At 38.3% G+C, this 13,166-nt stretch overlaps 2 protein-coding genes across 3 annotated transcripts; both read left to right on the plus strand.

Moving 5' to 3' along the window:
• The first annotated feature begins 258 nt into the window (after window positions 1-258).
• Window positions 259-9,062, plus strand: LOC131299435 (uncharacterized). Of its 2 annotated transcripts, XM_058324984.1 has the most exons (10): window positions 259-432; window positions 465-807; window positions 2,635-2,727; window positions 2,902-3,006; window positions 3,307-3,459; window positions 3,994-4,092; window positions 4,169-4,297; window positions 5,382-5,561; window positions 7,195-7,311; window positions 8,489-9,062. In XM_058324984.1, exons 2-10 carry the CDS (start codon window positions 502-504, stop codon window positions 8,651-8,653), a joined length of 1,347 nt encoding a protein of 448 aa, XP_058180967.1. In that variant the 5' UTR covers window positions 259-432; window positions 465-501; the 3' UTR covers window positions 8,654-9,062. The 2 variants fall into 2 exon arrangements, with proteins under 2 accessions (XP_058180967.1, XP_058180968.1); XM_058324985.1 differs by lacking the exon at window positions 4,169-4,297 and having other exon boundaries at window positions 259-807.
• A 1,014-nt stretch (window positions 9,063-10,076) lies between these two features.
• Window positions 10,077-11,948, plus strand: LOC131299434 (F-box/kelch-repeat protein At3g06240-like). Its single transcript, XM_058324983.1, has one exon. It carries the CDS (start codon window positions 10,189-10,191, stop codon window positions 11,713-11,715), a length of 1,527 nt encoding a protein of 508 aa, XP_058180966.1. The 5' UTR covers window positions 10,077-10,188; the 3' UTR covers window positions 11,716-11,948.
• The last annotated feature ends 1,218 nt before the right edge of the window (window positions 11,949-13,166 follow it).

Below are 13,166 nucleotides of genomic sequence, written 5' to 3' on the forward strand. Positions count from 1 at the left end.
TTTGAGAAATTCTTCAGTGCCAAGCGGATATATCCCACTTGGTCCCGAGCCATCCGATGCACTTTTAGGCGGCTCAGATTGAAACATTATTTCTTCTCTCACCCTCTTCTTTCTCTCTCCAAATCCGAGCCGTCCAAAATCGTATTGGACTGCTCAGATGTGCCGAGCGGGCACTACTTGATATCCACCCGGCACTGAAAAATTTCTCTTGGTTTTTTGGGTAATGAAGGTTTTTTTTTTTTTTTTTTTTTGATGGTAAGGGAGTTGTTCCTTGTTATAATTGTTGACAAAAGGCAAACGCAGGGTCATTGATGACACACCCATCTTCCCTCTCTCTCCGCTGATTGTCTATGTGAATCTATGGTGATTTCGGAGCCAGAGGTATAAACAGCTTCAGCTCGCCCATCCCAGCTCTACAAGCCATTGAAAAATTCTCTCTCTCTCTCTCTCTCTCTCTCTCTCTCTCTCTCTCTCTCTCTCTCTCGATCCCGATTCAAGTAGATGGTGAAGAAGCGAGTTCCCGATTGGCTCAACAGCCCTCTCTGGTACTCCGCCCCTCCTCCCCCGGCCCCCGAGGATGACGACGACGTTCGTCTCTACTCCACCTCCTCCGCCCCCACCATTTCTTCCCCTTCCACCTCTAAATCCGCCACGACCACCACGAATTCCGCCACCGCGTCCGCGGTAACAACGGAGCGTCCGAAAGTGGAAATTAGGGATCCGTATGGTAATAATGATAGTAGTGATTATGATAGGAGTCCTACTTCCGCTGAAGACGTTTCTCTCCTGGCTCAGCTCGAACTCGAGGTTAATATCATATTTCCCTGTTCTTTTTTGTTCAATTATTATTCTTTATTGATAACTCAGAATGTCTGGGCAAAGGGCTGCAAACGAGCCAAGCCGAGCTTTGATGTGTTTGAGCTCAGCTCATTTACTAAACGAGCCCAAAACTGGGGCTAAACGAGTCGAACCGAGCCGATTCCTGACAAGTTGAGCTGTTCACAAGCAGCTCAGTTCGTTAGCTCGGTTCATTTGCTGCCCTACGAGGCAAGCTTACGAGCATCTCGACTAATAATGAGACAAATCCCACCACTCGTCCAATTAAAGCCAGAGAAAACCTCCCACCGTATGGGCTGACCCCAAAAGGAATTGAGAGCACCTTTGAACGTGTGAGTGTGAGAGCTTAGGAGGGAACAAACCCCAAGTCTCGGGCCTCTCAGGCCTGGTGTTCCAATCCCTTGGGGTTCTCCTTTTGTTCATTTATAAAAGAGCGTTGACTGGAAATTTAGATGCCTGACTTTTGGAAATATGTGGAGCAATAGCTGCTAGTATCTGTTTTGTCATGCTTTTGCAGTTGTGTTTGTTGACCCTTTATATTTATACGAGACGGAATCAGGATTTTAACTTAGGAGTGGCGGACGGGCATAAGTGTAGAAATGGTACAGGTTTAGTAAAGAAAGAATATACAACCATTGGGGTATCGATCTCCTACCGCCATAACTTGTTCCCGTCTCTCTTCTACTTTGATGCTGATAGAAATTACTCGCTAATATCTTATCAGCATCAAAGGAGAATCTAAATCCATTTACAATAAGACTTTCTTGAAGACTTGAACCCATGAGTGACTGACTTTAAGAAAGCACTTTAAAGTTTAAACTCTAACAGCATGTTTGTTTGACGGGATTAATATTGAAGGGCATATAACCCCACCGGAATTACTATACACAATCCTACTGGATTAATTGCAATGGGATGTCCAAAACATGTATATGTGCCCGGGCAGCCTCTCCACTTTTTGCCAGTTGGTTTTGAGTTGGATGCTTTAATAGCATTGTATGTTTCCTACTTTGTGGGTTTATATATCCAAGGCATCCTAAATGCGGGTGGTAAATATTATAACCAAACACCAAATGTTTGGTCATTTTGGATATATAGTCCAATTTGATGCTTGTATCTAGTCAAACAAAAAATTGGCCCTAAAGCTACATGTATAGGTACACTACACATACATGTAGTTGTATCATTTCGTGCCACAGGAATAGCACTTGAAAATGAAAGATGGAACAAACATTAAAAAAATGATAATCAATCTAATAGGATTTCATATGCATGAGCTCCCATGCGACAAATTAAAGGATTGTTAATGTGCAGTATGAATAGGTATTTAAAAAAACACACATTAACATATGTATTCCTATTGTGTTGATAGGGCTAGCTTGATGTTCCTGTCCAAGCCTGTTACCCACGTGTTGCTTCTTTCAAAGCTATAAGAAAACTTTTGGGTGGTGTCTTCAGCTTCATTGTAATACCTGTTTTCCAGTTGTAATATTAAGCACCAAGCAGAAAGCAAATTGTGTTTTTCGTTGTACTATCTCGTTCTCATTAGGTTTCTTATCTGTATGTTGCCTTTTTTTAATTATATGCTCCAGTTGGTTTGTAAATGTCTCTTTTGGACTTCAAAGTTGGTGAAATGTATTTGCACACTAATTCACTTATGCACTCTCTTGGTGTTGTTGCTTACTATACTCCTAGGATCTTGTACCCAATTGCTGTTTGATTTCAGCATAATTTCGGCTTCTATGGGTGTCTTTGTGTATGTGTTTTAAATGGTTTTTTTTTTTGTGTTGAATTTAGCTTTCAAGAAAGGTTGTCAATATGGGTGAACTGCAAAGAGTTGCATCACAGGGCATTCCAGGTGCTGCTGGTATACGTTCTACTGTGTGGAAGGTTTGGAACTATTTGTATTTCCATTGATGTTGTTAGATATGTGTAATATTTCGGTATCTGATTATCTGATACATTTCCATAGAGATAAAAAAAAGGAAGACGGAATAAACTGCATTGGTTACGTTTAAAATGTGCAGAATTTTCACTTTTCGTTTATCGAATGTGGCTGAACAGCTTTTATTGGGGTATTTGCCAATGGATCGAGGGCTTTGGTCATCAGAATTAGTTAAGAAGAGGTCTCAATATAAGCATTTCAAAGAAGAGCTTTTGATGAATCCTGTAAGTCAGATGAGTTATGTCATTATTTCTCCATACACAACCATATAGAGTTTTTTTCCCAGAAATATTGCAAAACATTGAAGGAGGCTTTGTTATCCGCATTTGGAATTTTTTTAGGAGCAAACACGGACCATTTGGGGTTACTATAGATATCTCAATGCAGTGCAGGGTACAAATTGCATCCGTTTGTCTTTCTAAGACAAACAGAAACGCTTGAAATTTCTGTTTGTCTTAGAATTGCATCCGTTATTTTCATTTGTTTAGAAAAGATGGATTTATGAATGTTTCTGTGCTAGTCAGTCAGAAATCACAAGGAGGTTGGAGAAGTCCTCAGGTTTTGAAAATGAGGAATCAAAATGTGTTACCCGTGTTTTCCTCTCAAGATCAGCGATTACTCATGGAGAACACCCTTTAAGTCTTGGGAAGACCAGCATCTGGAATCTGTTCTTCCAGGTATGAAATGAGTGACACTGTGATAGTTTTTAGGTGACGAAACTTGATTTCTTGATATCTTGCTAGAAATTTTGAATGTTTTGTTTCTGAACTTTTGTTGGGCCCATTATCCGCTTCAGGTTATTTAGCCCTTTCCTGTTTGCAAGAACGAATTATGTAGTATTTTATCTTGTTCCTAGATACTACTATTTGTCTTTTGGGTGGGCTGATGTTTAGCTTTGAAATCCGGGCATGATTCATAACTATTTGTTGCACAAGTTTTTCGCTCAGATATATGGTATGAGCTTTTAATATTAATAATTTCTGTTCACAACTTCCTTGAGAGAAAGTTCATTGTCCAGAAATATAGCTTGTCTTGACTCTTGCCACAGCAGGGTATATGTTGTATCACTTGTATGTTACTTAGCCCTTTCTTAACAAGACTATAAGAGAAAGTTCCACCTTTGCTGTCCATGGAGATACAGTTGAATACCAGCTGCATGTGCTGCATCTCGAGTGGAGCGTTATATGGCTTTAACATTGCCAATTTTGTAGGACTCGGAATTCATAGAGCAGATTGATCGAGATGTAAAGCGTACTCATCCAGACATGCAGTTTTTCTCAGGGGAGTCGCAATTTGCAAAGTCCAATCAGGTGAGCTTTCTTATATGATGTGAATTCGATAGAAACGTGAATGCTTTATCTGAGGTGAATATTCGAATTCTTTCAGGAGGCTTTGAGGAACATATTAATTGTATTTGCAAAGTTGAATCCTGGTATAAGATATGTGCAAGGGATGAACGAAATTCTGGCATCTTTATTCTATGTGTTTAGAAATGACCCTAATGAGGAAAATGCGGTGAGAAAATGTGTCTTGTTTGTTCTTCTGTTTTCTAATTTCTGGACCGCTATTTATCTGATAAGTACTCTTTTGGACCATTGGTGGATGTAGATGGATTTTTACTCTCGGTGTACTAAATGTAGACTGCAGAATTGTAATTGCCTTACCGTGCTAGTTCAGTTTTTCATTTAGGTTCAAGATATATTTCAAGAGTTACAATTGTTATCTCTGAGTCTGATTTTGTTCACCCTCTTTGAAGATCATGTCAGGTCCATAGGATCCTCACACTTTTTTTGAGCGTGGAGTTACTTTTTGGCAGGAGCCTCATTCTGTTCACAAATGAGAGTGGGGTATTATTTACCAGATTTTGCTGGGGTGAACCTATGAAGTACCGACACTCTTAGGGGTCACTCTATCCGTATCTGACACGCAGGGACACGGCACAAAACGTATGGGACACGCCACATGGCTTGTCTACTAAATTGAAGTAATTTTTTTAAGGGGGACACGGGAGGGACACTTATGGGACACGGCAGGGGGTTAAATATGTAAATTCTTTGGGGGGTAAATGTGTATAACTTCTACTATTTTATCTTAAAAGTGTAGTATGATGAAAGTATGATGCTTGTCTATACATATTGATGCTTCATGCTTCTACATATAACTATGTTAGCACAGGTTTAAAATAAATTTTATTTATTTATTTTGCCGCGTCCCGTGCCGTGCCGTGTCTGAGTTCTCATTTTTTTTGAAATCCCGTGTCCCATATCCGTGCTACATAGGGGTGAACAAATCATTTCAATTGTCACTTGTCCCTTGTCAATTGACTCAGTTTTGGTGGCTTTTGCTATGTCCTGTTTTGGCCTATAATGCTATGTCTGGGGAGTGTGCAAACATGAATTATCCTGTATCAATCATTGCCGTAAGAATTTTGCCATAAAAATTGTTACAAACTTCTCCAATGTAGGTAATTTCTTTCATAGTTTAGTGGGCCAACTCTGAGAACAAACCATTAATGTTAGTAGAATGTATCATGTATGTTGAACTGCTAATAATTAGATATATTCAGTCTTATTAAAATGGTTATTCTCTCAAGTTTCAGGCCTTGGCAGAAGCGGATACGTTTTTTTGTTTTGTTGAGTTAATAAGTGGATTCAGGGATCTTTTCTGTCAGCAACTTGACAATAGTGTTGCTGGAATCCGCTCCACTATTTCAAAGCTGTCAAAGCTCTTAAAGGAACATGATGAGGAGCTCTGGCGTCATCTTGAGGTCACAACTAAAGTAAGTGGGTTATGCCATTTGAGTAGATGCCGCAATGGATGTTTTGTATTGCATATGTCTGATGTATATCTATGTACTTTTTCTCTGATGTTACATTGTGTGGGTTTTAAATAGGCATCAGTCATCGGACTAATTGTTCAAAAGATCCCATCTATGTTGATTGTCGAACTCTTAGCCAGGGGTGGACCCATGTTGAGGCACGTGGGGTCACGTGCCCCCAGGGGCTTTCGGAAAAATAATAATAATAATTATACATGGATAGGTTAAATATAATATATCTCCGAAACTTGTCATAGGACTTTGCCTCGGCAGAGTGGTAATTGGGCAAGATAGAGACTAGGCAGCTGGGGTTCGACTCCCCCTACCCACATTTTTTTTCATGTTTATCCTACTACTATTTAATTTCTCTCTCTCTCTCTCTCTCTCTCTCTCTCTCTCTCTATTTTGGCTTAAATTCTCACAAGATTTGTAATGTTTTCCACTAATTGGAAAGGTATGTGATGCGTGTGGACAATAAATTTTTACTTGACTTATTTGAACACATATTTTTTTTAAAAGACTAATGTGGTTGAGTTTGATTCCCAGGACCCTCTATCCCTTGCTTTTTCTTTATTTTTTCATTTTTGTTCTACCTCTTTTCCTTATGTTTTTTATTTTCGCTCTATCTTTTTCCTTTATTTCTCCATTTTTGTTTTATCTCTTTTTTTTTTCCTCCCAATCCACAATATTATGAAAATTAAATTACTAAATTACTATTATATCTTTTAGTTTACTTGCTCTTGGCATTAATCTTACGGTTGCCACCGCGACAGTTGGAAGGGTATTTTCAAACATGAATATTGTGAAAAATCGGTTGCGAAATAGAATGAGTGGTCAATACATAATGGTTAAACAATAATTTAGTGGTATACATGCAGAGAAATATTTTCGAGATTGTGAATAATAGGTGCCCCAAGTATATGAAATTCCTGGGTCCGCCACTGCTCTTAGCTCCATCAGACTGTGGAAAACCTACTGTGTGTAGAGTACTGTGATTCTTAATAAAATGGCAGAATGTAAATGCCGAATGGATTGAAACTTATGATTTTTTTCGCCGTCGTTATTGTGTGGGTTTATAAATAACTGTTCTCTATCGATAAGTTATCATTGTCGAAACTTATGATGTCTTCTGTGAGACACTTGTTTGGTTTTGTATTACACCATTCCCTGGGGGACAAGGAGAGGTATGTGAATAATTGGGCCACCTTGTATCGCTAATTAATTGGCAGCTTGCTGCGGTCAGGTTAGAAAATGGTTTGTCAAACCCGATATGAAATGGTAGTGCAGCATCTAGTTTATTAACTCCTGTTCTCGAAAACTGAATACATGACATGTGTCAATGTGATAAAGGAAATTTCCACCTTCTTGGTACAGGTGGAGATGTTGCTATCATGTTCTATCTTGTGGGGCCATTGATTTTGGCTCCATATTGTATCCATATTTTTTTCTTTTGCAACTAGAATTTTGCTATCCAAATATTGCGGCTTGCATTCTCGGCCAAGCATTGCCCTGAAGCTGTGCTATGGCTGGTGATCTTCCACAAGTTTGAAACTGATGAGAGTGTTATGCCTTGATTTTATCTTTAAAATATCAGGTCAATCCTCAGTTTTATGCATTCAGATGGATTACTCTTCTCTTGACACAAGAATTCGATTTTGCTGATAGTCTTATGATTTGGGATGCACTCTTAAGTGACCCCGAAGGTCCTCAAGTAAGTTAACATGTCCTTTATCAAATTTGCTCTTTTACTTGTCTTTTTGTATCTCTAGCTGCCCATTAACTGCTCTACCAGAGCTTATTCTGATAATATTTAATAGTGCTAATATTAGGAATTGTGTGGTGATCAAAAGATGTAAGGAATTTTTGTTTCCAAAACCGTCCGTCTCATGCGGTCAGGGCCGTGAGGCCCACCCCATGATAGGTTGGAAGAATACGAAGTGTCCATGGAAGCCCTCAGTTGTTTGGATATATAGCGAAGTCACGTCTCTCTTCGAAGCAGTACACAACTTTCATGACACTACTGCAGCTATGGATCTGATAGATGATAAGTTTGCTTATTAACAGTGATCTACCATAGCCTGTCATTAAAAAAGAAGAGAGTGACCATATACAGTCTGCTCATTGGTGGTTGACAAAGTAATCCATAACTGGAGTCGGGTTTATTTGCAGCAATGCTCCTTTTTTTTGACAGGGTCATATGCTACTAATATGAAGATGAGTTTATGGATCAATGTAATCTTGTGCGGCGAACAAACACTGAAATAGGAGTCTTTTCAGTCATTTAGATATCCACTTTTATGTCGTATACGTGAAGTACTACATCCAAGCAGAGATCTCAATAACTGGAAAGACTCCTAGTTTTGGTGTTTATTTACCGAGTAAGACTACAATGATTCTGCTTGGATATTGTATACATTTACTTGTCCGTTGAGACGGGATAACATATCTGGAGGGGTGTCCTCTCCAAAAGGTAGTACTGAGTTGAGTGCTTTGACCTTTGATCCTTATGAAGCTTGTGGTTGTTTGAGAACACAATGGAAAATGCATGCCACAATTTCAACTAAAACAATTTAAATAAATGCCGGATTTACTTTTTCTCACCCATTTCATATACCGAGCTATGTCCGGGGCTGGGGCTGGGGCTGGTATATTGCATACGTATACTGTGAATTTTGTTTTGGTTCAGTTTATATCTGGGCAAACAAGCAAGCCTGTAGTTGCTATCAATGTGAGATCTTTTGATTATCTCTCTCTCTCTCTCTCTCTCTCTCTCTCTCTCTCTCTCTCTCTCTCTCTCTCTCTCTCGTGTGTAAAGTGTATTTGGCGATCTCTTTTAGTTGGTAACGTGAAAGTACTTCCAACCTCTTATATCAGTACTTTGAATGCAGGAAACTCTACTTCGGATATGTTGTGCCATGCTAATTCTCGTCCGGAGGCGTTTACTTGCTGGTGATTTCACTGCTAATCTCACGTTACTCCAACATTATCCCTCTGCAAATATCAGACACCTACTCTATGTTGGGAACAAGCTGCGTAAGCAGCTACCTCTGTAGTTTTTTTTTTTCCCTTCATTTTTCTCATTTCTTTTTGTTTAATTTTACCACAGTATTTGTTGTCGGTGGTGTTATTTCCTTGGTGTCAAAATTTGTTTGTGAAATTTACTCTGTAAATGTCAGTTAAAGTAGTTAACACGCGAGCAGATCCTTTTTGTGTTGCTTTAATCTTCTTCTTTCTTTCTTTCTTTTTTTCCCTCTTTTCTTTATTTCTTTATAGATTTTGTAATGCAATATTCTTTAACCCTTTTAGCCTGATGAGATGTAGGAAATGCGAATGTGGTTCTTCAATAATGACTGAAAAACAAGGCGTGTTATTCGTTTTTATTTGTAAAAATTTGATGATGTATTGTATGTACGCTATACATTAAGATAGAGATCTCAAGTATTCTATTTTCTATCTATAAAAGGAGGAATTGTTTGGAATGATCCACGGGCCACCCGTGTAAACTTTGTTGTAATCAGATCTAGTTTCAAATTTGATAAGGTAGAAACTAGTCCTAAATCAGTAGGGGTAAAGGATTTATTTTTATTTTTATTTTTATCCAAATGTTTTTGAAAATATCTAAGATAAGCCAGCTTTTGTGGCTTTATCTTACATATTTTCAAAACTATTTGAGAAAAAATTGTGTTTTAGTCCCAAAATTCAACGCCCTAATAATCAATTCCTAGAAATCCATAAAATCTCGCCTAGAATGAAAAACGGCAAAAAGTTATGTTTTGGTTCCAAAATTCAATGCCCTAAAGAGCATTCACAATGAAATAATCAAAATCAAAATATTGTTAAAGTTATCAATGTGTGCTTAAAAAAGTGCTCACATTGTAATAATCAAAGTTAGCAACCTCCTAACCAATAATCAAATTTAGGCATTTGAATAATCAGAATAATCAAAAGTAACAATGTGAGACTTCACATTACTAATTTTAGCAACCTTCTAAATGAATAATTAAAAGCTGACGTGATAAGTTTTGATTATTTACTTTTGATTATTACATTGCTGATGCTCTAATACCCAATTCCTAAAATCAGATGATAATGGTTCATGGGGAATAAAGGCAAAGTTGGGTTTATCAAAATTTAAAGATAAAACATAAACCCAAAAAAGTGCCCAAGATGGAAACTTACGTCGAGTATGGGCCCACGATGAATCTTTTAAGTATCCCAATTTATAAAGGATTAATCTCACATTTTACAAGAAAGATTCTGATTAAGTAGTGCAACCCCTGTAATCCATGTGTAGGATAACACACAGCTGTCGATCTTATCAATTAATAGTTCAAATTAAAAATTAATTATAAACGATTATCGGTCATAATTAAAAATCATATCTCAATTATTTATTGTCAAGATTGATGATCCGTATGTGCCCTACAGGTGAAGGCCTTGCACTACATGATTTTCCAATCCGGCCAAAGGAGGGAGGCGATAGGCCTGGGATTTAAGCCTCTTGCGCTCCTTCTCACATGCAATAGGAAGAAATAGAAAAATCTCAAAGGTAAAAGAAACAGAGGCGTTGTTGCATCTGCGTCTTTTCATGGCATCACGGGGGCAGCAGCAGCAGCATGTTAATATTCCAGAAGAAATCGTGATTGAAATCCTCCGCCGTCTACCGATCCAATCCCTGCTGCGATTCAGGTGCGTTTCGAAGCTGTGGCGATCTATAATCTCCCATCCTAAATTCACCCTTTCTTCTTCTTCGTCCCAAAGCCACCTCTTTATTGCCAATAGGCCCAATACTCCAGACTTTTACTCTCTCAATTTCCAAGACACTTGGCCGAGCGATCCTCGTCCTCTCAAACCACCGTTTTTTTATGAAGTCCACAAGGGCAAGAAACCTAGGGGCTCCTGGTATTCTTTTTATGTCTTAGGTTCGTGCAATGGCTTGTTGCTTGTATTATATTGCGCAGATTTGTACTTGTGGAACCCTGCAATCAGGCAATGTGCCAAAGTGCTCTCGATTCAGAGAGATAGTAGTCAGAACGTGCTCCCGATGTGTATTTGTGGAACTCCACAATCTGGACTCTGTTTTGATTCCTACTCTGACGAATACAAGGCAGTAATGGTGCGTCGCGGTGGATTGGTCAACGTAATTAGTTTTAGAAAGAAAAAATGGGACAAAACTATTTGCAACATTGTTGCCATGGACGAGAAGGATGGCAAGAGCTTGAAGTCTGGACCCGTAGTAAAAGAAAAGTTGCACTGGCTGATCACCGGCTATGATCCTAATAACCACTTTCCAACCCTGAACCAGATCGTTTATTTCGATCCGCTTACAAATGAATTTGTGGAATTGCCAATGCCACAAATACCTAACAATGGGCAACACGTTACCATTATAATATGGTTGGGACTTTTAGAGGGATGTCTTTGTATGGCACGCTGTGTCTGTGAAGCGGGTGATTGTACTTTAGAAGTTGAACTTGATGAAGTTAAACCCATTTCTATCGAGGTGTTGGTGTTGAAAGAACATGGCATGGTAGAGTCATGGACCAAAGCTTTCATCATATCTAATGACTCCGGGATTTTACCGAGGCCACATTACAGAAGCTTGGTGCCATTGTGCTTTACAAAAGATGGTGAAGTTCTTATGTCAGTGAATGGCTCCCAATTGTTGGCGTACAACCCTGATGAAATGTCAAATAGGGATATTCATCTCCTAGGGAATCAACATGGCGGTTATGTAGCTTCATACGTGGAGAGTTTGGCTTCACCCTCTGCATATGGTCACGAAGATTGGATAGTGCAAGGACCAGATGTGTGGTATTTCTTCTTTTGTTCCTATGCTGAGAACGACAACTATGAGGAAGAGGACAGTTCCTATGGTTATTGTAGTGATGAGGAGTCCTTCCATTCAACCAAAGAGGACAATTCAATCAAGGAAGAGGACACATCCTATGGTTATTGCAGTGATAAAAAGTCCTTTCATTCGACCAAAGAGGACAACTTGATCGAGGAAGAGGACATTTCCTGCGATTATTTTACTGATGAGGAGCCCTTTCATTCGACCAAAGGTGATAGCTCCATCGAGGAAGAGGACAATAGTGTTTTCAAAGGCTTCTGAGAAAAAGAAAAAAATAAGGAAAAGTTAAGTAAAAAAACGAAAGCACGGCATTGCTTCTTATCAGCAAGAGAGAGAAAACAAAAGGCAAAGCAGAAAAATTAGAGATAAAAGTGAAGTAACAAGCATAAGAAAGAGCAAACAGAAAAAGAAATAGGGGAAAAACATGTATCATGCTGATTTGCATAAGCAGGTATTCATTGTCATTCCTTTCTGTATGAAATTCAAGTGTTTCTCAATGGTGAGCATTTGGTTACTTCTGTAATTATAATGTACAAACAAGAGAGCCTACTACCTAAGACCCATCTGCTACCCAATTATACTAGCTAAATTTAGCAGTAAGACGAAAGGGTCCCCGCTCGCTGAACAAGTGGGAAGGAATGACAAATGGTCTGTGTGTAGGCTTTCACCTCACAGTTAAATACAATAAGTTGAATTTAGTACATCTCTTTAAAATATATTGTTCGGGGATCATCATCTTCATTCCCAAATACTAATCAATTGAACCTTTAAAACATGACCACACAGAATTCCTACAAACTCGAAACTTTTGCACCAACAATGAACACTGCAATATGATAACGTAAAAGTAACAGTGTGTTGCCTAGAACGTCCCGTAAAACATACCTTGTAAACTCAATCATTCAAATGACTTCGCGGTTTCATCATACAACAAAGAAGCTCCAAATATCACTTGCTGATGGTGATGATTCAATCCAATAAATGCTCCACATGGACGGCCTTCTTTGTTAGTTCTATAGGTAGTATCGAAAAATAACACCATCTTACATACACTTGATGTGAGTGAGTTTGTAAGTGTTTGTAAGTGTTTGTGGTTATATAATAAGTGTTTGTGGTTATATAATAATTGTTACAATATTTTCTCTACTACTAAGACTTTCAAACCCACACTTGATGTGAGTGAGTTTGTGATTATGTGTGTAAGTGTTCGTGGTTATTGTTAGAGCATTTCTAGTGGTATTGTTAAAAATTGTGTGTTATATGAGATGAAGTGTATAAAGTGGGTCCCTATTTTTGTTTGTTAAGAGTATATAAATTTATAATGTGAATGTGTGTTGTAGTGGTGTAGTTAAAATGTGTGGTAGTGAAAGTTAAAAAGATATAATAATATATATGTGTGCATGTGAACCCACCCCTCTTCTCTCTCTGCAACGCAACTCTCTTTCTCTCTCTTCTCTTTGTATTGTTTTTAGGTTTGTTACAGTTATTAACCACACAATTAGCTTTTGTTAAAATTAGCCAAGTGTTAACAAAGCCACCAGAAAACCCAAACTAGAGTTAGTTAAATAAGTCAGAAAAATTCTGACCAAACCAAGCTCTTAACTCTGCCATTAGAGATGCCCTTATAATATTTTCTCGACTGCTAAGACTCATTGAATTGTACTTGGCAAAAAAAAAAAAAAAGGAAAAAAAAGACTCATTGAATTGTGGGA

Source organism: Rhododendron vialii, chromosome 9a (genome assembly GCF_030253575.1).
Source record: "Rhododendron vialii isolate Sample 1 chromosome 9a, ASM3025357v1".
In the NCBI taxonomy this organism is placed as follows: domain Eukaryota; kingdom Viridiplantae; phylum Streptophyta; class Magnoliopsida; order Ericales; family Ericaceae; genus Rhododendron; species Rhododendron vialii.

What these genes read in the sequence shown, in the direction of transcription:
- LOC131299435 (XM_058324984.1), top strand. Translation starts at nt 502, where the DNA reads ATGGTGAAGAAGCGAGTTCCCGATTGGCTCAACAGCCCTCTCTGGTAC. An exon ending in AATTTGCAAAGTCCAATCAG is followed by an intron (nt 4,093 to 4,168) that starts GTGAGCTTTCTT and finishes GAATTCTTTCAG; the next exon opens with GAGGCTTTGAGGAACATATT. An exon ending in ATCTTGAGGTCACAACTAAA is followed by an intron (nt 5,562 to 7,194) that starts GTAAGTGGGTTA and finishes TTAAAATATCAG; the next exon opens with GTCAATCCTCAGTTTTATGC.
- LOC131299434 (XM_058324983.1), top strand. Translation starts at nt 10,189, where the DNA reads ATGGCATCACGGGGGCAGCAGCAGCAGCATGTTAATATTCCAGAAGAA.